At 38.4% G+C, this 26,183-nt stretch overlaps 1 protein-coding gene across 2 annotated transcripts in view; it reads left to right on the forward strand.

The window, feature by feature from the left end:
• GPR158 (G protein-coupled receptor 158) overlaps positions 1-26,183 on the forward strand; it is a 303,778-nt gene that overhangs the window by 254,286 nt on the left and 23,309 nt on the right. The window contains exons 6-7 of one of the 2 annotated variants that reach the window (XM_004014228.6): positions 6,522-6,631; positions 22,385-22,623. In XM_004014228.6, the coding sequence (XP_004014277.2) occupies positions 6,522-6,631; positions 22,385-22,623 (349 nt within the window). The remainder of the gene's footprint in view (positions 1-6,521; positions 6,632-22,384; positions 22,624-26,183) is intronic. The other variant, XM_042230540.2, reaches the window with a different exon arrangement.

The raw sequence follows: 26,183 nt of genomic DNA on the forward strand, positions 1-26,183 counted from the left end.
GGTTTAAGGCATTCCCCCTTGGGTGGGAGAATGTTTTCATTGTTTTTCTATTGCACAGGATGCTTTAGTGAATATTCCTGGATATACATCTTTGCTTATTTTGTATGCATGTATATGTGGAACATTTTTCTAAAAGTAGAATTCTTAGTGCATTTTATTAGGTCTTAGAAACTTTCCTCACCCTCCCTGGAAGGATACGGATAAAATTGATGTTTCTTCATTTATCTGTGGTTTATTCAATGCTTCTATTAATGCTATAGGAGTTTTCATTAAGCTTCGGAGGAAACATGTCGACAGAACTTAAGGAATTTGTGTCCTTAAGTTCTGTGTCATATGTCCCAGGTCAAATGTCCAATTAGTGGTGCAGCCCAGACTGCCACTTAGGGCGGTTCAGTTCAGTTCAGTCCCTCAGTCGTGTCCGACTCTTTGCGACCCCATGGACTTGCAGCACGCCAGGCCTCCCTGTCCGTCACCAACTCCCAGAGTTTACTCAAATTCATGTCCATTGAGTTGGTGATGCCATCCAACCATCTCATCCTCTGTTGTCCCCTTCTCCTCCTGCCTTCAATCTTTCCCAGCATCAGGGTCTTTTCAAATGAGTCAGTTCTTCACATCAGGTGGCCAAAGTGCTGGCTTCAACATCAGGTCTTCAGCTTCAATATCAGTCCTTCCAATAAATATTCAGGACTGATTTCCTTTAGGATGGATTGGGTTGGATCTCTTTGCAGTCCAAGGGACTCTCAAGAGTCTTCTCCAATACCATAATTCAAAAGCATCAATTCTTTGGCACTCAGCTTTCCTTATAGTCCAACTCTCACATCCATACATGACTACTGGAAAAACCATAGCGTTGGATAGATGAATGTTTATTGGCAAAATAATGTCTCTGCTTTTTAAAATGCTGTATAGGTTGGTCTTAACTTTTCTTCCATGGAGCAAGCAGCTTAATTTCATGGTTGCAATCACCATCTGCAGTGATTCTGGAGTCCCAAAAAGTAAAATCTGTCACTGTTTCCATTGTTTGCCCATCTATTTACCATGAAGTGATGGGAACAGATGCCATGATCTTAGTTTTCTGAATGTTGAGGTTTAAACCAACTTTTTCACTCTCCTCTTTCACTTTCATCAAGAGGCTTTTGCCGTAAGGGTGGTGTCATCTGCATATCTGAGGTTATTGATATTTCTGCCGACAATCTTGATTCCAGCTTGTTCTTCATCCAGCCTGGTACTTCGCATGATGTAATCTGCATATAAGATAAATAAGTAGGGTGACAATATACACCCTTGACGTACTCCTTTCCTGATTTGGTACCAGTCTGTTGTTCCATGTCCAGTTCTGACTGTTGCTTCTTGACCTGCATACAGATTTCTCAGGAGGCAGGTAAAGTGGTCTGGTATTCCATTCTCTTTAAGAATTTTCCACAGTTTGTTGGATCCACACAGCCAAAGGCTTTGGTGTAGGTAATAAAGCAGAAATAGATGTTTCTGTTAAACTGAGGGTATAAAAGTTTAAAACAAAAATAGTCCTTTGTTTTTATTACATTTTTTAAGATGGGATATTTCTGCAAAGTGCCTTTCCTTGTGGCATGTTGGGAAGACACACTAGGGAGGCTCCCTTGTGCTTTCTAGGCATATCCTCTCTGTGCTCTTCTCTCCACATTGCCACACTTTTCCTGGGGAGCTAAGCATCATTTTTCTGAATGCTGCATCCTGGGAGGTCTAACTGTGAATGGATGGAGATGAGAGGAGCTGATGGACGAGGGGTGGTGATGGACTGGAAGGCTCCAGGACTGACTGATGTAGAAAGAGTTCCTGCACAGTTAGGGCATGACCAAAAATTTTTAAATATGTTTGTTTTGTTTAGTAGAAGCCTATGGGTCTCAGTGTTAGACCCTGACAAGGAGTGTGAATGAAAATCTTTCTCTGTCATCTTTGGGTCTTCAGATCTTACTGTGGTTTAGAGAATGAGGCAAGTGGTATTTTATTTGAAAGATGCTTGTTAGTTCTACTAAGCAGTGAGTAGAATCGTAACTGAGACTGTGGAATCTTGTCATCTTTGTCTTTAGTTTTTAGACCTGTCACCCTTTCATTTCTTGTTATTTCTCTGGGAGTATTATATTGGAAATTTTAGAGGAGCTGTGGCTGTTATAATAACCCCCAAATGTTACTTGTATATATTATAAAAATTTTAAGTTATATATTTTATATTTTTAGTCTATTATCCCTTTTTTTGTTGTTTTGGAATAGTAGGAGCCAAGTGCAAAGTGATAAGTTTTAGACCATGGTTATATAAAGACATAATCACAACCATAGATCCCTTCATGTATGTAGTGATTTTATTTTTTGTAGTTTAAATCCCACTTTAGATAATTAAATATTTACAGAACATGCATCTCCACCCTAAATATTTCCTATGTATGGAACCATATGTCTTGCCAAATGTAGAAAAAATAATTTACAACGCATTCAAGGACTTTGAATCTACTTATTTTTAAAGTAAATCATGTATAAAAGTGTTTTGATATATATAGTCATGTCTAAATGATACATTTCCATTCTCCTAGTTCGAAATATAGCAAACCTGGATAGTTTAAGTACTAGGTTTTAGCAGTAGAAATTTTCAAGTGTGACTTTTGTGGACTGGTCTCCATTAGGATAAGATATGTGTCATTTTTTGCTTGTTCAATAATGATTGTTGAGAGCACAGTAAACTTGAGAGGGATGAGTGAGCCTGGAAAAATACTTGACTAGCAAGACTTTTTCTTGTATGAAACTGAAGGAAATTGTTTTGGGTTGGCCAAAAAGTTTCTTCAGGTTTTTTCTATAAAATGTTATGGAAAACCCAAATGAACTTTTTGGCCAAACAGATGGCACAGTGGTGAAGAATCTGCCTGACAACACAGGAGACACAAGAGATTCAGGTTCAGTCCCTGGGTTGGGAAGATTTTCTCGAGAAGAAAATGGCAACTCATTCCAGTATTCTTGCCTGGGAAATCCTAGAGAGAGAGCCTGGCAGGCTACAGTCCATGGGGTCACAAAGAGTGGGACAGGACTGCACACACAGGCACACCACAATAGATGTTTAGAGAAAGTCCTTAAAACCTCAGAAGTCCTTCAGATCCTTATTAGATGGCAGCTTCATCAATACCAGTCTCACCACCAGCATCTGTCATCTTCTTTAATAAATGAAACTGTTTACACACACCTACTAACAGAAACCCCAATGTAACACCTTCTTCACCTATCAGCTCAGTTCAGTTCAGTCGCTCAGTCGTGTCCAACTCTTTGCGACCCCATGAATTGCAGCACGCCAGGCCTCCCTGTCTATCACCAACTCCCGGAGTTCACTCAGGCTCACATCCATTGAGTCAGTGATGCCATCCAGCCATCTCATCCTCTGTCGTCCCCTTCTCCTCCTGCCCCCAATCCCTCCTAGGATCAGAGTCTTTTCCAAGGAGTCAGCTCTTCGCATGAGGTGGCCAGAGTACTGGCGTTTCAGCTTTAGAATCATTCCTTCCAAAGAAATCCCAGGGCTGATCTCCTTCAGAATGGACTGGTTGGATCTCCTTGCAGTCCCAGGGACTCTCAAGAGTCTTCTCCAACACCACAGTTCAAAAGCATCAATTCTTCGGCACTCAGCCTTCTTCACAGTCCAACTCTCACATCCATACATAACCACTGGAAAAACCATAGCCTTGACTAGATGGACCTTTTTTGGCAAAGTAATGTCTCTGCTTTTGAATATGCTATCTAGGTTGGTCATAACTTTTCTTCCAAGGAGTAAGCATCTTTTAACTTCATGGCTGCAGTCACCATCTGCAGTGATTTTGGAGCCCCCCAAAATAAAATCTGACACTGTTTCCACTGTTTCCCCATCTATTTCTCATGAAAGTGGTTTAATTCACAGCCAGTTTCACTGACCTGGAGCAAGTAACACTTGACGAATCAATTAGGGAAGTAGAATTGCTGTGTCTGACACTACTAGGAAACTTGCTCAGATCCTTAAAATACCAGGCATGAAACAGGAGGGGCACACCTTTCAGTGTCAGAGCTTTGGACAGAGCACTGGACTGTGCTGGCCACTGACTGGTCTATCTTTAAGCATTATTCTTCCAGAAAAGCACCTGGCCTTACACCCGCTGAACAAAGACAGCAGAGGTCAATTTTCTATCTCTGGTGTTGTATCTATATTTGCAAAAGAAAATAATTTTAAAGGATTCTTCTATTTTGTACATATTTTTTAAATGTATATTCTTTTCTCTGTGCTTCTTTTTTCTTCCTGAATTTGTTGTGTTCGGTATCCAAAAACTATAAGCAATCAAGTTGACTTTAAAGCTAGCTAAAAAAAAATCATGTTTGATCAAATGGGTGGATAATCTGTGCAGATTTGTTTGAAATGGGGGACTGCTCTGAAGTTTATCACAATGCCTAGCACATCCCACCACTTTAATCAGCTGATTGACTTTTGTAAGCCTCTGAAGAAACTTCCAGGGACTTCACCGGTGGTCTGGTGGCTTAGAGTCTGCACTCCCAGTGCAGGAGGTCAAGGTTGGATCCTTGGTCAGGGAACTAGATCCCACGTACCACAACTAAAAGAGTTCTCATGCCACGACTGAGACCCAGTGCAGCCAAATAAATGAATAGATTTTTTTTTAAAGGAAGAAACTTGCAGTGTTGAAGAACCGTTCCTTAAAATGCCCATAGGGGTACACCCCACCTTAGACCTTAACACAGAATTCCTCTCAACAAAATTGGGGGAAACAAACCTCTAGGCAAAGCATAGTGAGTTCCCAAGAGGCACTAGTAAAGGTAAAAGGAAATTGGTGGTTCGGGAGTGACACACTTTCTCTCTTGCTGGCCCTAAATGTGTCTCTCTTTCTCTCACCCCGCCCTCCTACACCTCTGCGAACAGCTATATCCTGTGGTCATGCACTCAGCAGTTGTTACGTGTTCTTTGGTCCTTAGGTTACTTAGTGCCAAAAGCAGCTCACTTCTATCCTGCTTCACACACTTCAAATAAAATATCTTTATGTCTAGCGGTAGCTGCTAGTATTGGAAAGAAAAATGGGAAAAGTTCTTGAAAATATGCCTTAGGTAGTTCTTCCAGTAGTGAGATTTTTTGTGGGTTTCCTATTTTTGGTAGATTGATGGGGGGTTGGGGTGCAGTACAGATAATCCTCTCAGGGGTATTTCATATGAGGGCGGAAGATATAAGTGTGGATACAGGAAAAGACAAGGCTCCAGGTAAGAAAGGCAGGCAGTGAAAGCACATTTGGCTGTCCCATCTGGGGAAATAAAGACATTTAAGCTTGGACAACAGACTGGTTCCAAATAGGAAAAGGAGTACGTCAAGGCTGTATATTGTCATCCTGCTTATTTAACTTATATGCAGAGTACATACTGAGAAACGCTGGACTGGAAGAAACACAAGCTGGAATCAAGATTGCTGGGAGAAATATCAATAACCTCAGATATGCAGATGACACCACTCTTATGGCAGAAAGTGAAGAGGAACTACAGAGCCTCTTGATGAACGTGAAAGAGGAGAGTGAAAAAATTGGCTTAAAGCTCAACATTCAGAAAACAAAGATCATGGCATCTGGTCCCAGTACTTCATAGGAAATGATGGGGAAACAGTGGAAACAGTGTCAGACTTTATTTTGGGGGGCTCCAAAATCACTGCAGATGGTGATTGTAGCCATGAAATTAAAAGACGCTTACTCCTTGGAAGGAAAGTTATGACCAACCTAGATAGTATATTAAAAAACAGAGACATTACTTTGCCAAAAAAGGTCCGTCTAGTCAAAGCTATGGTTTTTCCTGTGGTCATGTATGGATGTGAGAGTTGGACTGTGAAGAAAGCTGAGCACTGAAGAATTGATGCTCTTGAACTGTGGTGTTGGAGAAGACTCTTGAGAGTCCCTGGGACTGCAAGGAGATCCAACCAGTCCATCCTAAAGATCAGTCCTGGATGTTCTTTGGAAGGACTGATGCTAAAGCTGAAGCTCCAGCACTTTGGCCACCTCATGCAAAGAGTTGACTCACTGGAAAAGAGTCTGATGCTGGGAGGGATTGGGGGCAGGAGGAGAAGGGGACGACAGAGGATGAGATGGCTGGATGGCATCACTGACTCAATGGATGTGAGTTTGAGTGAACTCCGGGAGTTGGTGATGGACAGGGAGGCCTGGTGTGCTGCAATTCATGGGGTCACAAAGAGTCGGACACGACTGAGCCACTGAACTGAACTGAACTGAAGCTTGGACATAATAGAAATTTAGAGACAATTGCTAGAAACGCCTGAAAGTCAGAATTAAATACTTTAGATCTGATTTGAAAGCCATGAGGAGACTTCTGATTTGGACAGTGAATGATCAGAATCATATTTTAGTGTTTTACTCACATGAATATGTGCTCGTGTCAAAACACACATGTATTAAACATCAGATTATGAAATACTGATTTTAGTCTGTGGGTCATCAGCTGATCCTGAAGGTCTCTTTCTCTCTCTTCTCATCCCACAGGTTGTTATTTTGTACTTTGAGCCAAGCACATTTCGCTGTATTCTCCTAAGATGGGTCCGCCTTCTCGGTTTTGCTACTGTTTATGGAACTGTCACTCTCAAGCTTCACAGGTATATTTTATTAGTTCTCATTCCCATGGGAGGATCAAAGTGTTTCGCTTAGCATATAATTGCAAGCTCAGTCAGGAATTTACTACCTAAATTCCTGAAATTTATTTCAGGAATTTAGGTAATAAAATCATACATGTTTTTCATTTTCAAGGCAATATCTTTAGGATTCTCTGGGAAAACCTTTAATACAATTGAATTTGAGCAATGTACTTTAGTAGAATGTGCCACTGGTTATGGAAAGGTTAATTCTAAACAAATGATAAGTTTACAATGAATGTGAAATAGTATTTACTCACTAAGAACAGGAAGAAAGACAATACAGCTGAAATAATCAAGCCCAGAGCTACCAAAGAATCCTATATAGTAGAATTCAGCAATATGCTTGCCAGACAAAAAGCTGCTGTCCTCCATTCCTGAGTTCCACTCTCCAGGGCAATCCTGCTTTTATTCCTTGGGTGAATTTCCAAAAAATGGTGTTCTTGGTTTCCTTCCTTATCCAGTATCCTCCAGTGCTTATCAGCCTTATAAATTGGAGAACATGGTAAATTCTCTTATATTTTAGTTTCAAAATCAACTACTTTTAAAAATGTAGGGACTTTCCTGGCAGTCCAGTGGTTAAGACTTGGCCTTCCAATGCAGAGGGGATACAGGTTTGATCCCTGGTGGAGGAGCTAAGATCCCACATGCATTATGGCCAAAAAACCAAGACATAAAACAGAAGCAAAATTGTAACAAATTCAATAAAGATGTTAAGAATGGTCCATATCAAAAAAATCTTACACGAAAATCTCTTCAGTGTATATGATAAATATTAGGAAGAAAGAGGTGATAAAATAAATTACCAGTCCGCAAAGAGTAGGGATAGCTGGAAATGATTCCAGGGCTTTCCTTTGCCTCCACTTCCCAAATGGTAGTGGTGCCAAAGAACATAGGAGGTAAAATAGAAATTTCTCCTGCAGGATAACACTGTAGTTCAGTAGAAGAAACCCTTTACGTTGATCAGTTTTAAAGCTGCTTTATTTATCACAGTAGGCCATTCATATCTTCATGCTAATCTGACTGTAAATATTTCTCAATAAATGTATCTTGATATGGCCCATGCATGTGACAGTTTGTCTTAGATGACATAAATATGTCCTTAAATATTTGTCTTTAAATGCCACCCCTTCAACATTTATTAAAATGTGATCACTGCATACTCTCTATTATGCAATAATCCCACTTAAAATTGGAGTATAATTGCTTTACAGTGTTGTGTTAGTTTCTACTGTACATCGGCGTGATTCGGCTGTAGGTATACATATATCCTCCCCTCACTCTTGAGCCTCCCTCCCACCTCCCCTCCACCATCCCACCGCTCTAAGGTCATCACAGAGCACCGAGCTGAGTTCCCTGTGCAGCACTGTAGCTTCTCACTAATAGTGAATTCATGTCAGTGCCATTCTGCCAGTTCATTCCACTCTATTTCTCTTATTATTTTTTTTTGTACTTACTTTAATAACTAGGAATACTCCTGATTATCTTTTTGGAACAAATGTAGATATCCTTAACTCTCTCAAGATTCCCTTCTTATGTATGTTGTATAGTAACTTCCGGAGGTCCAGTTTAAATCTCAGTTTAGCATCTAGGAAATTATAGTCCTGTATTTCCTACAAAAGAAAGGATTAGATGAGTCTCTTGCAGAAGGAAGTGGCAACCCACTCCAGTAATCTCGCCTGGAGAATCCCATGGACTGAGGAGCCTGGCAGGCTACAGTCCATGGGGGCGCAAGAGTTGGACATGACTAGACTAAACTACCACCAGGTGAGTCTCTAGTGTTCTTCCTGATGCTGACTTTATTATTTCCATATCACAGCACACTCTGCTCTCATGTCCATTTCAATCTCTGTTCCTTATATGATAACTGTTTTTCAACTGGTGCTCACTAAAGGAAATTGACATTCTATTGACATTGACAGCCTATCATGGACAGTAAGACTTCTGGAATTCCCAAAAGAATAGATGGCCTCTTGAGAATGACCTCTCTCCCTGTGAGTCTTAGGGTCCTCTGTTATATGCTACAGTTTGCTTATGTAATTATTTTTTTGATTTTTAACTAATTATCTTCTTGAAGTGAGGGTCTTACATTGAATCCCCAGCTCTGAGCACAATGACTGACACATGGTGGGTGCTTAATGCTTAGTAGTTGATAAATGAATGAATGAAAATATCAGCTGCAGAATTGGAAACAGCTTCCCACAGTTCCCTCCACACCTAACACATTCCTGTCCCCCTGACTTATTGCATGTCCTCAAGTGTCTGAAACACGTGACACCATGGTCTGCAAGAGGCTGATCGTGGGACAAAAACACAACATTATTGGGTTGGCCAAAAAGTTCATTCTAGTTTTTCCATAAGATGTTACAAAACTTTTTGCCAATCCAATAAATAACACAGAATCATAAAGCAAGAAAATTCCTTCCATTCAGGTTCTCTTTCTATCCTTCTCATTATTTCCAGGAGTAAAATTAGTTTGGAAATAATAGGTCTTTAATACCTGCCCAGCAGTTGCTAATTTTCCTTTACAACAAAGAGCAGATCAAACTTCAGGCTTAGAGCCTCCCATTGTAATACGATCTCGATGAAATCTATTCTCTTTATTTCACTGTATTCATTTTCATCATTACATTCTATGTGTGGATTATCTATCAGTTCTTCCTTTAAAGTGGCAATGTAAAATTTTCTTTAAAATATTTTAAATAGAAGAAATTTAAAGAAAATATTAGCTGGTACACAGATACAGGCAGGAATCTTGAGAGTGGTATGCAAATGATTGGAATTTGGTAAACTAGATCACTTCATCCTTCTTTTGTTTATTTTAAAGACTATAATTCAAACTGTTTTCTCTCTGTGTCTCTAGAAGGCATTGCAGTGAAGGATTATCTACTGAAGGCTTAAATCGAGTGGAAACTATTTCTAATTTAATGAGCTGAATTATTCTTATCCTGTCTGAACCAAATGGGTTTATATTATATTGTTTTTTCCATATTGTTTAAATGGAACTGATTCCAATATTGTTTAAGGCTGTAAACTGAAGAATCAGCATCCCAGAGGAATGAGAGCAGCCCGAGGGAAGTGACTGACTGAGCCAGCTTTCTGTCCCCCATCCTTAGTGCTGCATCTTGCCCACGTTATATGCATTCACACATTTGTTAAGTGAATGAATGGGCGGATGGTTATAATAAATGGAGCTGCAGGGATATCTCTGGTAGATATCTCTTATAGGCAAGCAACACATGGTCCTCAAGAAAGGACTTCAGAGATTTTATATTAATAGTAACATGATCGAGAGCAAAGACATAAATCTTTACAAATCCAAATTTGAATTTCAGTTCTGCCATTAATTATTTATACAGCCAAGAATAAATGACTTTAACATCTGAAAATCACTTCTCAGCCCGCCTTTAGAGTTGTTGTACATCTTAAACATGATAGAAATATATGTAAATATGTCATGTAGGGGGTTTTGGTTGCAAACCACAGACACTGACTATAGCTAAATTAAGCAAAAAGGGAATTCACTGGAATGATATGGGGAAGGCCACAGACTGAAGGGAAAGCTGAGGATCCAGGTTTGGGCACACCCGACCCAAGGTGGCTTGAGGGATCAAGGTAGTGTGAGCTAAGGGATAACATCCCTTGAACGCCATATTCTCATTTTCATAAGAACTTCATTTTTTATTTCAAATTTTTGAAAAGTAAATCTCACCTCTCTAAGGCTGAAAATTCCAAGGCAGTTATCAGTACTGATAAATAAAACAATTATTCTAGTCTCTTGAGAATAGGATAAACAGGAAAGACCTGAGTTCTTGTTTTATTTCAGCCATTTCCCTCAGGGCTTAGTAAAATTGTTGAACATTTCTTTTTCTATATCCTGATCTCTCACTGATCCATTGTAGTGTTTACAGAATTCCAGTAGCTCCGAAAACTTGAAGAAAATATTAAAAAGGAATAGGATCTCATCTGTCACTAGAAATGATACTGTTATCCTGGAACTTAAGGATCTCATCACTTTTATTAAATTTCCCACCTTTGCTTTAGGGGTCTCTCCCCATATTTGAGAGCTATACAGAGAAAGACTACCATGCCAATGCAAAGGAAAGTCACAAGTCTTTTATTTCTTAACAATGCAGTACAGAAGTGGAGCAAGTTAGAGGAGAGAGGTGAAAGGAGGTGAACAACTCCTTCAGGGAGGAGTTGTTTTATCACTGACATTGTTTAGAATCACCAGCATAAGGTGGTGATAAAAAGCAGAACAGCTTTGACTTATTATTATTGCCTAAAAGTCTATACAGAAACCGTTACCTGTGCCCAGGACAGACAGTCCCACCACCCCACTTCACTGGCAGGCTGTTCATGCAGTGCACTTTATTTGAACCTGAAACTGTTTCTCTTCAGAAAAAGAAAGGAGAAAGGGGCAGATTTTATCTGGCTCAGTAGGGATCATAAGGAAACACACAGCTGAAGTAGACAAAAATGAGAAGGTTCATTTATGAAAAGAAGTTTCCTTCAGTAACCATAGATTTGTTTGACTTAGGACATTAATGATGTAGGACAGATCTAAAAGAACCTCTCACAGAATACTTGCTAAGCTAGGTTTGCTGGTTGGTTGGTTTTAAGAAACCTAGAAAGGCAATATCTCTAGGCTCAGGAAAGCCAAGTATATTTTCAAGAGGAAAAATGAGGAACTATTTTAAATGAAAGGGAATGGAGAGAGATTAAGAAACTTAATGCCAGAAGAACATTTTCCTATTTCCTACAGTATGGTTTCTGAAAACAAATTGCCTTTTCCTTTTTCTAAGACTAATCAAGAAAAAATAAAACTTTTTTTGTTTGTAGTATATTTAAAACGAACATTTAAGCAAGCTGCAAGAAAACCTTCTTCTGGCTCTGACATGGAGATTTTCATTTCATGTATTATTCAGGACTACCCATTCTGGATCAGTGAAATTCACAGCAGTTTTCTCTACTATGCTCATTAGCACCACATATTTACCCTTTGTGGGAAAGGATAGATAGATAAGATAGATAGATAGATAGATAGCTACTTTTGTTTCCTATTAAACATTTTTACTGAAGTGTAGTTGATTTAGAGTGTTGTTTTCATTTCTGCTGTACAGGAAAGTGATTCAGTTATACATCTATGCATTCTTTTTTATATTCTTTTTCCATTATGGTTTATCACAGGATATTGAATATAGTTCTCTGTGTTATACAATAGGACTTTGTTGTTTTATCCATTCCATATATATAGCTTATATCTGCAAACCCCAACCTCCCATTCCATCCTTTCCCCTAGTAAATTTTGAAAAGTGGCTGGAAGATATTTATATTTATTTGTTTTAGGTATTCTTACAGGGAAACTTTAAATTTTTTAAAGCGCAAAAGGAAGAAAATTTTTGATACATTTCCTAGGTGACCGATGATGTTCAGTTTATTTTTAGGTGTTTATTGGTCATTTATTTATCTCTTTAGAAATATGTCCATTTTTTAGTTGGGCTTTTGCGTTTTGATGTTGTATGAGTTTTTGTAAATTCTAGATCTGAGGCCCTTATCAGATAAATTATTTGAAAATACTTTCTCCATATCTGTGGGTTTTCTTATTTTACTTTCTTGATAGTGTGCTTTGGTGCATAGATTTTTTTTTTTTTATTTCTATGAAGCTCAGTTTATCTGTTTTTTCTTTTGTACATATGCCTTGGTATGATATTTAAGAAACCATTGCCTAACCTCAGATCAGAAGGATCTATACCTCTGGTTCCTTCTAAACATTTTATAGTTTTAGTTCTTACATTTGAGTCTTTGATTCATTTGGAATTAATTTTTGTATATTATGTGAGATAGAGGTCTAAATTAATTCTTTTGCACTTGGATATATACTTGTCCTTAGGACCATTTGTTAAAAAGATTTCTTTTTTTTTTTTTTTTGGTGGCAGTGAGAAGCTTGTGGGGTCTAGTTCAATCCAGAGATTGAACCCAGGATCCTGGCAGTAAAAACACCAAGTCCTAACCTCTGGACAGCCAGGGAGCTCCCTTTTTTATATTTTTGTTTTTAACGATTATTTTTTTCTTTATTGAATAATATTGGCACTGTGTAAAAAAACCAGTTGACTGAAGATGTAGAGATTTATTTCTGGATGATCAGCTTTATTCTGTTGTTCTATACGTCTGTCATTATGCTTGTATCGCACTATTTTGTTAAACTGACTTAAACCTGTAGATCAATTTAGGAAATATTGCCATCTTAGCAGTATTAGATTTTCCAGCCCATGAACACACTTTCCATCTCTTTAGATCTTTTAAAATTTCTTTCAATGATGTTGTATAGATTACATATTTTACTTTCTTGGTTAAATTTACTCTTAGGTGCTTTTTGATGCTATAGTAAATAAAACTCTTTAGTCAGTTTCATTTTCAAGTTGCTCATTGCTTAGATATAAAAATAAAACTGATTCTTAAATGTTGAATTTACATCTTACAACTTTGCTGAATTTGGTGTTTAGTTCAGATTATGTGTGTGTGTGTTCTTTAGAGTTTTCTATATATGAGATTGTGTCATCTACTAATAGATACAGAGTAGATAGAGAGTTCCAGAAAAACATCTATTTCTGCTTTCTTGACTATGCCAAAGCCTTTGACTGTGTGCATCACAATAAACTGTGGAAAATTCTGAAAGAGATGGCAATACCAGACCACTTGACCTGCCTCTTGAGAAACCTATATGCAGGTCAGGAAGCAACAGTTAGAACTGGACATGGAACAACAGACTGCTTCCAAAAGGACAAGGAGTACGTCAAGGCTGTATATTGTCCCCCTGCTTATTTAACTTCTATGCAGAGCACATCATGAGAAACGTGGGGCTGGAAGAAACACAAGCTGGAATCAAGATTGCCAGGAGAAATATCAATAACCTCAGATATGCAGATGACACCACCCTTATGGCAAAAAGTGGAGAGGAACTACAGAGCCTCTTGATGAAAGTGAAAGAGGAGAGTGAAAAAGTTGGCTTAAAGCTCAACATTCAGAAAATGAAGATCATGGCATCTGGTCCCATCACTTCATGGCAAATAGATGGGGAAACAGTGTCAGACTTTATTTTTTGGGGCTCCAAAATCACTGCAGATGGTGATTGCAGCCATGAAATTAAAAGACACTTACTCCTTGGAAGGAAAGTTATGACCAGCCTAGATAGCATATTCAAAAGCAAAGACATTACTTTGCCAACAAAGGTCCGTCTAGTCAAGGTTGTGGTTTTTCCAGTGGTAATGTATGCATGTGAGAGTTGGACTGTGAAGAAAGCTTAGCGCCGAAGAATTGATGCATTTGAACTGTGGTGTTGGAGAAGACTCTTGAGAGTCTCTTGGACTGCAAGGAGATCCAACCAGTCCATTCTGAAGGAGATCAGCCCTGGGATTTCTTTGGAGGGAATGACTCCAATACTTTGGCCACCTCATGCGAAGAGTTGACTCATTGGAAAAGAGTCTGATGCTGGGAGGGATTGGGGGCAGGAGGAGAAGGGGACGACAGAGGATGAGATGGCTAGATGGCATCACTGACTCGATGGACGTGAGTCTGAGTGAAGTCTGGGAGTTGGTGATGGACAGGGAGGCCTGTGATTCATGGGGTCGCAAAGAGTTGGACACGACTGAGCGACTGAACTGAACTGAACTGAATAGTTACAGCTTTACTTCTCCCATCCCAATATGGATTCATTTTATTCATTTATTTATTTTTTTTACAAATTACTCATACTAGAACTTCTGGTACAGTGATGAATAGAAGTGGTAAAAACAGACATTCATGCCTTTTTCCTGAGAACAGAAGAAATAATCTGCAGATTCCTTCTAGCTCTATCAAATATTTGACTTGTAACAGTCTTATAACTTTCTTCTCCCTTATCTACTTACAATCAGGTCAAAAGAAAGGAAGGTTACTATGAGATACGAGAGCTAAAGCAGGTAATTGGAATTGATAAAATTACCCATATTGGGGAAGCTGAGTTGTGGGTTTCCTTCTTATAATAGCAGTCACTTAGAATAGTCACCACAGTCTTCCTGAACTTCATGTCTCATAAATGTTAAAATCTATTTTTGCCTAGGTGATACTGATCCTTTTAAATATATCCAGTGATTAAAAAGTAGCGTTATGTTACTTCTGAAAATGAAATTTTGAAAAATTGATGAAAAGCTTGATAAACATGAGGGCTTATGACCACTTAAGGCAAACTGAGAAGTAGTGACTTCAGCCTTTTTTGTGTTGTTTACTATCAAGGCTCTTTTGCCAAGAATTGAGTGGCTTTATATTTATAAAAGCAAATAATCACCTTCTATCTTTCATCAGAAGCATTTATTTTCTGGAATTTCTAAGAAAGCAGTAAAATTAATAGAAATTCAAATCTAATGGAGAACTTTAAGACTTCAGGATTATTCCAATTAAATTAGTAGAAGCCTGTATGGCTTGATTATGTACATATTCATTTTCTTGTAGTAAACAAAAAAGATGTGGTTGAATCACAAAGGCAAATATTCTGAAAATGGAAAACTTTCTGATACTAGAGGTTTTAAATTTTGTTGTCAGTGTAACAAAAACTCAAAATTGTATCTGACAGGTTAGAGCAGTCAGCCTGTTGGAAAGATAGGTGCACCAGTCTTAAGCCTTTGGGGAAAAATTATTTAGAGCAACAGCTCTCAAACTATAGCCTTCATCAGAATTTATTTAAAGGGCTTGTTAAAATACAGGTTTCTGGGCCATAACCCCCAGTGTTTCTGACATAGTAGATCTGGAGGGGACCCCAGAATTTGCACTTTTAACAAGTTTTAGGATGGTGTTAATGCTACTGGTTTGGGAACCACTGGCCTAGAGCAGGTGGCATCTCAATTGAACCTTGAAGATATATGTATGAATTGGCTAAATTAGGTGTTTGTATTGATGAGGGGAGAGGAAGGGGCAGTACAGGAAAAGGAGGGTAAAGGTTCAGATAGAGGACACCCCGTGTTGTTCAGAGACCTGTAGGAAGGCAAGAATGGTGAGCGATGAGCCTGCTGAAGCAAGGAGGGACCAATTTTTAAAGGCCTTTTACCATCCTAAGGCAGCTGGATTTGGGTGGAGAAGCACAGGACTGTAAACAGGAGAGAAGCAGGATCAGAAGTGCAGTTAGGAACATCGCTGTGGCTTTAACGTACAGTGTGGCCTGATGGTGGGAGAGAACAGTAAGGTTACTGATTAGGAAGCTACTAGAGGAAATAGGTTGATGACCAGGAGCTGTACAGTGGCAGTGAAAATGGAGAAAAATAGAAAGATATTCTAAGTGTTTAAGAGGTAAAAATTAAATTATTTTTAAAAATATTTTTTTATGGCTATGGCAGTTCTTAGTTGTGGCACATGGACTCTTCATTGCTGTACACTCAGTTCAGTTTAGTCGCTCAGTCGTGTCCAACTCTTTACGACCCCATGAATCGCAGCACACCAGGCCTCCCTGTCCATCACCAACACCCAGAGTTTACTCAAACTCATGTTCATTGAGTCAGTGATGCCATCCAGCCATCTCATCCTCTGTCGTCCCCTTCTCCTCTTGCCCCCAATCCCTCCCAGCATCAGACTCTTTTCCAATGAGTCAACTCTTTGCATGAGGTGGCCAAAGTACTGAGTTTCAGCTTTAGCATCAGTCCTTCCAAAGAAATCCCAGGACTGATCTCCTTCAGAATGGACTGGTTGGATCTCCTTGCAGTCCAAGAGACTCTCAAGAGTCTTCTCCAACACCACAGTTCAAATGCATCAGTTCTTCAGTGCTCAGCTTTCTTCACAGTCCAATTCTCACATCCATACATTACCACTGGAAAAAGCATAGCCTTGACTAGACGGACCTTTGTTGGCAAAGTAATGTCTCTTTTAATATGCTATCTAGGTTGGTCATAACTTCCTTTTCAAGGAGTTAGTGTCTTTTAATTTCATGGCTGCAATCACCAACTGCAGTGATTTTGGAGCCCAAAAAAAGAAAGTCTGACATTGTTTCCAGTGTTTCCCCATCTATTTGCCATGAAGTGATGGGACCAGATGCCATGATCTTTGTTTTCTGAATGTTGAGCTTTAAGTCAACTTTTTCACTCTCCTCTTTCACTTTCATCAAGAGGCTTTTTAGTTTTTCTTCACTTTCTGCCATGGACTCTGATGCTGGGAGGGATTGGGGGCAGGAGGAGAAGGGGACGACAGAGGATGAGATGGCTGGATGGCATCACCGACTCGATAGATACTAATTGTGCATAACTAGGCTTCTTTCTAGTTGTGGCGCCCTGGTTCAGTATTTGAGGCATGCGGGTTTAGTTGCCTGGCCAGAGATTAAACCCAAGTCTCCTGCATTGCCTGGCGGATTCTTAATCATTGGACCTCTAGGGAAGTACCCAGATATTCTTAATTATGCACTTGGTATTTGGAACATAGATGAGGGAAAAGTATCAAAGTTCCTTCCTAGGTTTCTGCTTTGAATAATTAACTGGTACTGGTCATTCAGACAGGTAACACATGAGCAGTGGGTTAGAGGAGACAGGAATTGAGAAAGTGATTTCATTTTGGGACCTCTGGATGTCCAGTGGGTCACTGAGTCTATAGATCTTGAGCTCAGGAGAGTGATCTCAATAAGCCAAAGTTACAGATTTGGGACTCACCAACAGGTACATAACTGAAGCAGAGTCGTGGTTGGAATTTCCCAGGTATAACAGGTAGAGCAAAAACAGATGGTGATAACATTTAGGAGATCCTTGAGGAGCAGTCTTATTTAAAAGGAAGACTGAAGCAGAGGACTCTGTGCTGGAAAGTAAAAACTTGCTGACAGAGGAATATAATGAAAACCAGAGAATATTACATAATGGAAGCAATCAATTAGAGGGTCTTCCTTCATGGTCCAATGGTTAAGACTTCACCTTCCAGTGAAGGGTTGAATCCCTGATGGGGGAGCTAAGATTCCACATACCTTGCTTGCTAAAAAACAAAAAAAACATAGAAGCAATATTGTAACAAATTTTATAAAGACTTCAAAAATTGTCCACATCCAAAAAAAAAAAAAAAACTAAACTAAAAAAAACCCAAACTAGCAATTAGATATTTGAAGAAGATAATCATATAACCTAAATATAAGCCCTTATAGTAATTTTATGAGCTCAGACAAGAAGTGTGTGGAAAGTGAAAAAGTAGGAGTAGACATATAGTGACAGCCAATTCCTGGATTGCCATAGTTTTTTATCGTTTCAACATGATTTCTTTATTTATTATCTACATAAATTCTTACTTATGAATTTATCTACTATTAATGAGAACTGAATATATACTTTAAATATGCCATTTTGTATTAAACTCTGGAGATTTTTTTTATAGTCCTCATATATATTACTGTGTTCATTGAGAATAGTGAAATCTTCTCAACAGATGATAGCTTAAAGATTTATCTATGAAAAAATTGTAGGAAAAGTAATCTGTATTAGTTTAATGATTACACTTTTTCTTTAGCTGTATTTCATATAAGTGCATGTCTAAGGATTTCACTTTCAGAGCTTGGTTTCTAGGCAGTGAACCCATATAGACTAACAAGAGCTCATTTTTTTAAAAAGATGTAGCAGAATTTTCTCATTTCGTTTTAAGGCAATCCTAGAAAAATGCATCTTATTCCATTTTACAAAAACCAATATTCTGAAATGCTTAGACTGCAGTACAGAGTTGTGTTACTGTATTTCCTAGTGTTTGAAAGTCAGTAAAATTGATAACAGGAGGCTCATGAGGGCTTGGCTTTGGTTTTTCCCTCTCTGGAAATGAGATTTGGGGACCTGACAGTTTTGAATTCTCAGACTTGATGATAAATACCCATGGAAAATATGAAAATGTCTGATAATTTGTAAGCTGGTTTCTTGACGAAAAGATTACTCTACTGGGATCATATAGATTTCCTCTGCAAATAACAAGCTCATCTGGTTAAGAAGTAGTATATTTTAAAGATAGTTATTTTAAAAATTCACTATTTGCCCTCTTTGAGCAAATATGTGAAAATCTTCAAATAACAGAAAAGTTAATGACTTTCCACATCTTGGCCATAGAAAGAAAATATAAATCATAACTATTTTTCTCTGAAGCAGTGGTTCTCAACCCAGTGAAAACCCCTCAAAATAACTTGAAAAATCCCTAAGAGTTCTTCTGGGTTAAAGAAAACTTCCCCTCTTGCCAAACATTTCCACCCACTGTCCCTCAAAACATTTCTCTGGTTTGGACTTTGTTATATTTTTCCCTTCAGTTAGAATATCCTCTTGTATCTTTTCTACGTTCTTCCATTTCAGTCAATTGATATTCATCAAGGCCCAGACCAGCTACCACCTCCCCTCTTTATCTGTCTTTAAATGGAGTAAAATCTATAAAATACTGACTCACTGTGAAACGGTTAGTTTCACACCTGAGACTAGTATTGCAAATCAACTATACTTCAAAAAGGGATGATAACAGTGGGTTTAATTTGGGAACAAGTACAAGTGATTCCTAACAGGCAGCAATTCAACTACCTGGAGCAGAAGTGTTTGAGGCCTGCTAGAGGGAGGCAGGGAGAAGGCAACGGCACCCCACTCCAGTACTCTTGCCTGGAAAATCCCCTGGACGGAGGAGCCTGGTGGGCTATAGTCCATGGGGCACTAAGAGTCGCACATGACTGAGCAACTTCACTTTCACTTTTCACTTTCATGCATTGGAGAAGGCAATGGCAACCCACTCCAGTGTTCTTGCCTGGAGAATCCCAGGGACGGGGAAGCCTGGTGGGCTGCTCTCTATGGGGTTGCACAGAGTCAGACACAACTGACGTGACTTAGCAGCAGCAGCAGCAGAGAGAGGCAGGAGAAGGCAATGGCAACCCACTCCAGTACTCTTGCCTGGAAAATCCCATGGACAGAGGAGCCTGGTAGGCTGCAGTCCATGGGGTCGCAAAGAGTCGGACACGACTGAGCAACTTCACTTTCACACGTTGGAGAAGGAAATGGCAACCCACTCCAGTGTTCTTGCCTGGAGAATCCCAGGGACGGGGGAGTCTGGTTGGCTGCCGTCTCTGGGGTCACACAGAGTCGGACACGACTGAAGCGACTTAGCAGCAGCAGCAGCAGCAGCAGCAGAGGGAGGCAATGCGTTCGCTACCAGTGCTAGTGTGTTTCACCCAGGGAATGGAGAATAACTAATCTGGTAAACTACAGCTCTTCCTTGACTAACAATAGAATTATATCCAGATAAATCCATTGTAGATTGAGATTATTGTTAAGTTGTGAGCGCATCTTACATAGCTAACATCATAGTATATAGCCCAGTATATTCAAAAGCAGAGACATTACTTTGCCAACAAAAGGTCCATCTAGTCAAGGCTATGGTTTTTCCTGTGGTCATGGATGGATGTGAGAGTTGGACTGTGAAGAAGGCTGAGTGCCGAAGAATTGATGCTTTTGAACTGTGGTGTTGGAGAAGACTCTTGAGAGTCCCTTGGACCTCAGGGAGATCCAACCAGTCCATTCTGAAGGAGATCAGCCCTGGGATTTCTTTGGAAGGACTGATGCTAAAGCTGAAACTCTAGTACTTTGGCCGCCTCATGCGAAGAGTTGACTCATTGGAAAAGACTGTGATGCTGGGAGGGATTGGGGGCAGGAGGAGAAGGGGACGACAGAGGATGAGATGGCTGGATGGCATCACTGACTCAAAGGATGTGAGTCTGAGTGAACTCCAGGAGATGGTGATAGACAGGGAGGCCTGGCATGCTGCGATTGATGGGGTCGCAAAGAGTCGGACACGACTGAGCGACTGAACTGAACTGAACTGAACCTTAACTATGCTCAGAACACTTAACAGTAGCCTCCACTTCAACCACATCATCTAACATGAGGTCTGTTTCATAATAAAATGTTGAATATCTCATATCATTTATTGAATACTGTACTGAAAGTGAAAAACAAAATGATTGAATGAAAACAGAATGGTTGTAAGTGGTTCAGTTGTTTAATCTTGTGATCCTGTGGCTGTCTTGAGAGCTGAGGCATCAGGACAAAGTATTGTACCACATACCGTTAGCCCAGTAAAAGATCGAAATTCAAGTTCGAAGTACAGTTTCTCCTGAATGCTTATCACTTTGTGCCATCGTAGAATCAAAATATCACTAAGTCGAACTGTTTTAAATTGGGGACTGTCTGTAGTTAAATGATGAGTAATTAAAGTAATCTTTTGTATTCTTATTTTATACTAAAACCTTTCTGATGTTGTTCCACATTAAAATTGAGGATAAGTACTTTATTCAGAATTAAATAAATTCACACTGTGTGTTAGCTGAAGGACAATGGAGTTAAAGATATGGGTTAAAGTGAAAGTTGCTCAGTCATGTCCGATTCTTTGTGACCCACTGTGCTATAGCCCACCAGGCTCCTCTGTCCATGAATTCCCCAGGCAAGAATACTGGAGTGGGTTGCCATTTCCTTCTCCAAGGGATCTGCCCGATGACCCAGGGATCAAACCCAGGTCTTCTGCATTGCAGACAGACTCTTTACTGTCTGAGCCACCAGGGAAGCCAAGAAATATGGGTGGGGGAGGATAAATATGAACATGCTAGAAAATAACTTTCTTTACTGGATAATAGGGGAAAGAGCTATCAAAGCCCTGCATTGAGAGAAAAGATAGTAAAAAACGTCTAGATTATTTCAGGTTTGTAAGTTTCATTTCTGGATTTATAACGACTTTTATGAATAATTCATAGGAACATTTCATTTAATATGTTGAAAGAATGAGATGGGAGAGGAAACAGAAAAGTTGAAAAGATGAATTCATTTAGAAATTGATTATGGATACCCTTATAGTACCATAAACCATTATGGTAGTTTATGTCAAGTCACAACTTTGTGACCTAAAATATCAGAATGAGAGTGGGGAGTTAAAATCAGCTAAGAATATTCTGGAGATGATATTAAAGAAAGGATAGCTGGAAAGATCCCTGTAGTAAGGTTGAATTTTGTTTTCACATAATTTTCAGAGATGAAACGGTTCTTAGATACCATGTAATCCAGTAGTTCTCAACCCTGGCTATGCATTTGAGTCATATTTACACCAAAAAAATGAATGTAGTTCTTGTAGGTCATATCCCAGTCTTCTTCTTTAATGCAGTAGTCTTATTGAGGGGTATTTAAATAGTCCTCTTATTGTTTTTGTGTTTGTACTCATAATTATTTTTCATTATGTGAGACAATGATGACAAAGGGAGGCTACAAAAAATTATTTTCAAAAAATACCTTTTATAACATTATACTATAAAGAATAACTCATTTAAGGAAGTTTTTGACTTAGTGTAATGTAAAACCCAACTACCAACTTTCAGGACTATCTTTTGATCCCTTAGAAACCCAGTTTGAGCAGTGTTTGCCTATGGATCTTTCTAAGGTCCTGAGAATTTTCCTTGAAATATTAAGACATCCTCAAAAGAATTCCATCCTACGCAAATCTATTGACTCACTGACCTCTAACACAGGATATTTGTTCTGCTACTGGAAGATAAAATAGAAAGAAATTCAGTAAAAATAACAAGTGACACTTTTGTTTTTTAGTGTTAAAATTCTGCCTAAGTAAGTTTGGGTAGATTTAGATTTCACCAAGAAAGGTCAGATATTTTAGAGTTTTACTTCCTGGGTATTAGGTTTGCCTTCACATTTTGATGTCTTGCTCTCCCAGGGTTTTGAAGGTGTTTCTTTCACGAACAGCCCAGCGGATTCCATACATGACTGGTGGACGTGTCATGAGGATGCTGGCGGTGATTCTCCTGGTAGTGTTCTGGTTTCTCGTTGGCTGGACATCATCTGTTTGCCAGAATTTGGAGAGGCAGATTTCGCTCATTGGCCAAGGGCGAACATCAGATCACCTCATCTTCAGTATGTGCCTCGTCGAGCGCTGGGATTACATGACAGCAGCCGGTACGTGGTCACTCAGCTTGTGCAGTTGTCTTGTGTTTGCCCACTAGCATGACAACGGACTTCCTTAGAAGCCTTGCCAAACCCTTTCACAAACTCTAGAGGAATTTTACCCGTTTGGTTTTGGTGAAACAATATTACAAAATGGACAATAATGACATGTGGAACGCAAACTTTTTCTGGGAGTTCCCATTATTTTTCAGAGGTGTGCAGCTTTGTTCAGAAAATGTCCTTCTTTGTGCAAGAAGGAGAAACACAGTAAGTAAAGCCAGCTTCTTTATACAGACTTTTTGCTTTCCATACTATCAATGTGTCCCCATTTGGCTAACAGTATCGATTCTTTTGACTTATTTCTTTATTTTGGGAGAAAAAAGGAAATGTGCTGGTATTTTTAATATCATTTGGGTCCTATGATATATCAGACTTGCTCTCTATAGAGTGCTTTGGGCAAAATTTCTAATTTATCTTTCCTCTAAAGATAATTTATTGGGAACTCTCTGCAGTTCTGGTATTACACAAACACAGAACCTTGCTACTTGTGGGGAATAAGTTATGTGACTGAGAAACTGGAGAACTTAGAAGAAGCCCACGATGAGTTGGGCCAAAAACACAGATTATTTTTCTGGTACCTCAGTTTTTTGAAAAATGAGAAAGAGAAAATTCCATAGGAATTTTTCTGTTGTTAATATTGTGCTAGTTTTAAACTAAGCCTGCAAAGATACAAAAACATTTTATTATTTTGTTGTCATTCCCCTCAGTCAACTAGGGACAAATCTTAACTTTCTTTGGCAGATGTCAAAAATTAAAACATGAATTTAATTCCCATTAACCGCATCCCCCATATTGGCAGTTGTTTGTGGAATGTTCACATTTAGTATTTTGCTAGAAGCTCATAAAATGGGTACATTGTTTACAATTTGAATGGAATAATATTTTTCTGGAGGGGGTATTTTAGGACTCATATAAGCCTGATATCTATAGTAGTAAAGCTATGTGGGTACATAAAGGGAATGGTTATAGCACTATAATAATATATAAAGTCAGTCATCATTATTTTGATCAATAGCAATGAAAATATCTGTAGTTCCATATCAGTAGATATCAATATCAGTATTAGAAGATAAAGTATGGAACCAAGGTAGGAAGCAGTTCTGATTCTGACTTTCATCTGAATGTGAAAATTAAACAAATTGTATAGATATAAAATTTCTACTTAATTAGAAACCTGTAACATTAGTTTACATTCTTCAATCCAAGTTGACCAAACTAGGAAAAATCATTTCCCAATATTACTATGAAGAAAAGCACATAAATTACATTTCTTTTATGTTTTACAAAGAATACAATATTCAAAGTACATAATGAGGCGTCATTAGGTTGGCAATGAGGAAGCAGAATGAAGCCCAGGAATTTGCTCTGTAACAGGTTCCCAGGTGATGCTTCTGCTTTTGGGTGTGAGACCACACTTTGAGAAGTACTGCTGTATGTCTTTCTCCATTCTAATGATGCCAACTCCAAAATCCCTGAATTTGGGTTGTGTGTGTGGGGCGGGTGTGGGTGTGTGTGTCTTCTGAAAGCAACCTAGATGAATTTACTGATTCATCACATCATTGTCTGATTCTCCAGATTCCTTTAACAGATCTTCAAGACTCACAGTAAACTTAAGCAGCATTGTTAATCCAGCATTATGTACAATGTATTTTAACATTACCCTCTTTTCCAGTTAGGCATTTCCTTCATGTTTCACACAGTTCCTACCCACCTGCACCACTCTTCCTAACAAAGGAAATATTCTTTATATCCCTTTATAACATTCTAAATATTACTCATACCTCAAAGAACTTCTCTTTTATTAAATTCCTAGGTTCTAGTCCAAATGGTTGTCTTCCTTCATTGAACTACCACTGTACCAAGAGACTTTACCACCTAATTTTGCTTTTGATTCTCACTTATCTTTATAACCCAATAGTAAACTACCTGATGAGAGGAATAAGTCTCTTATATATTTTATATGTACCATAAAGTCTTCAGTACTAGAGACATTATAGGTACTTAGTGGATCTTGTTTACTATAGAAAATTCTTATATATAAAGAAAGTTTATGTAAAATGAACTGCAGGTTACTGTCAGTCCTGTATTCATATTTATTTCCACATAGAGATCACAAACGTGACCTTCTTTAGGGTGCAAAATACTTTAAAGTAAAAGACTAATGATAAGGTATAGAGATCAGTAGGTAAGAGGAAGTTAAATGTTTGGTGATAATATTTTTATCTTTTAGTGATTATTTTTGTCCTACTGAATAATTTACTGAACTACAAATAAACTACTGAAACACCTTAATTTCAAAATTACACTTTTCTTGCAGTGACACAGTTCTCTGAAGAAAACTCAAGACACGTGATTTAACAACAGGAACAAATATTTTAAATTAAGACTATCTTGAAAACTCAAGAGACATGTGGTTGCTGTAAAATTTTTTTTCCACACTACCCTACAATGGTTGCATTTATTTCTCTTTTGGCATGTAGCATTAGATATTCTATATTTAACCCCTCTTAATGTTTTCTAATGTGTACCTCTTTGCAGTTCTCTTTATATATTTCTATAAGTAGCATGTTTGCCATTAGATTTTTTATATCCAAGCTGTTATTCAAGAATAAATTAATGTATCTTCAGTCTGCCAGAAAGAAGCATGTACTGAAAGCTAACTTATTCCCCATTTCCTAAACAGAAATAATTGTGTGCAGGGAAAGGATAGAGATAGGCTTTACCTTGAAGCTGTTGTGAGAAATCTGTGTCAAGAAGCTGTGTATACTTATATTAATGTCAGGAGTCAATTTCAAAAAAACAAAAAAGTGATTTTAATATATTGATAAACATAGATCAGTTTTACCTGTCTGAAACTGTTTTTTTTTTTGATACAAATTAAAGAATCATTTGAGTGTGATACTAGTTTTTCCACTGAAGTAGAACTCTAGTTAGAAATATGAGTCATAAATTTAAGGAATGGGTCCTTCCTACTTTTTGCTCACTCCAGAACTGCCCATGTAGGTGATTTTCCTACCACAAGTGTTTCAGAGGAGGAATCAGTTATAGAAAACTCCTGGGAAGAAACCTGATTCTCCTCTTGCCTCATATATTTTAAACACAAAGGCAGACAATGTGTTCAGTAATTCAGTTTGTTGTATGCCAGTGTTTAGAACGGACTGAGAAGAATACAGTAACACTTGCTGAGTTACATAGGGAAATTCTAGAATAGCACTTGTTTCTCAGGATTTACATACTTAATTCTCCTAGAAGATTAGGCTATATTGTGACAGGTGAAATGTGGTATGAGCACCCTTTAATGAGTACTGGGGAAAACAGATTAGACTTCCTTTCCATCTGACTTAGATTAATGTTCATGATTTAGGTTCATTTATATGCATCTTTTTTTGTTCTAATGTACCATATGCCTTAATCCTGCTGCATCATTTGTTACCATTTTCTAAATGTATTTTTAATTTTCAGTCAAAGAAATGAAAGCTTGACTGCATTGACAGGCTTGAGCTATGTCATGG

The sequence above is a fragment of the Ovis aries genome, chromosome 13 (genome assembly GCF_016772045.2).
Source record: "Ovis aries strain OAR_USU_Benz2616 breed Rambouillet chromosome 13, ARS-UI_Ramb_v3.0, whole genome shotgun sequence".
Taxonomy (NCBI): domain Eukaryota; kingdom Metazoa; phylum Chordata; class Mammalia; order Artiodactyla; family Bovidae; genus Ovis; species Ovis aries.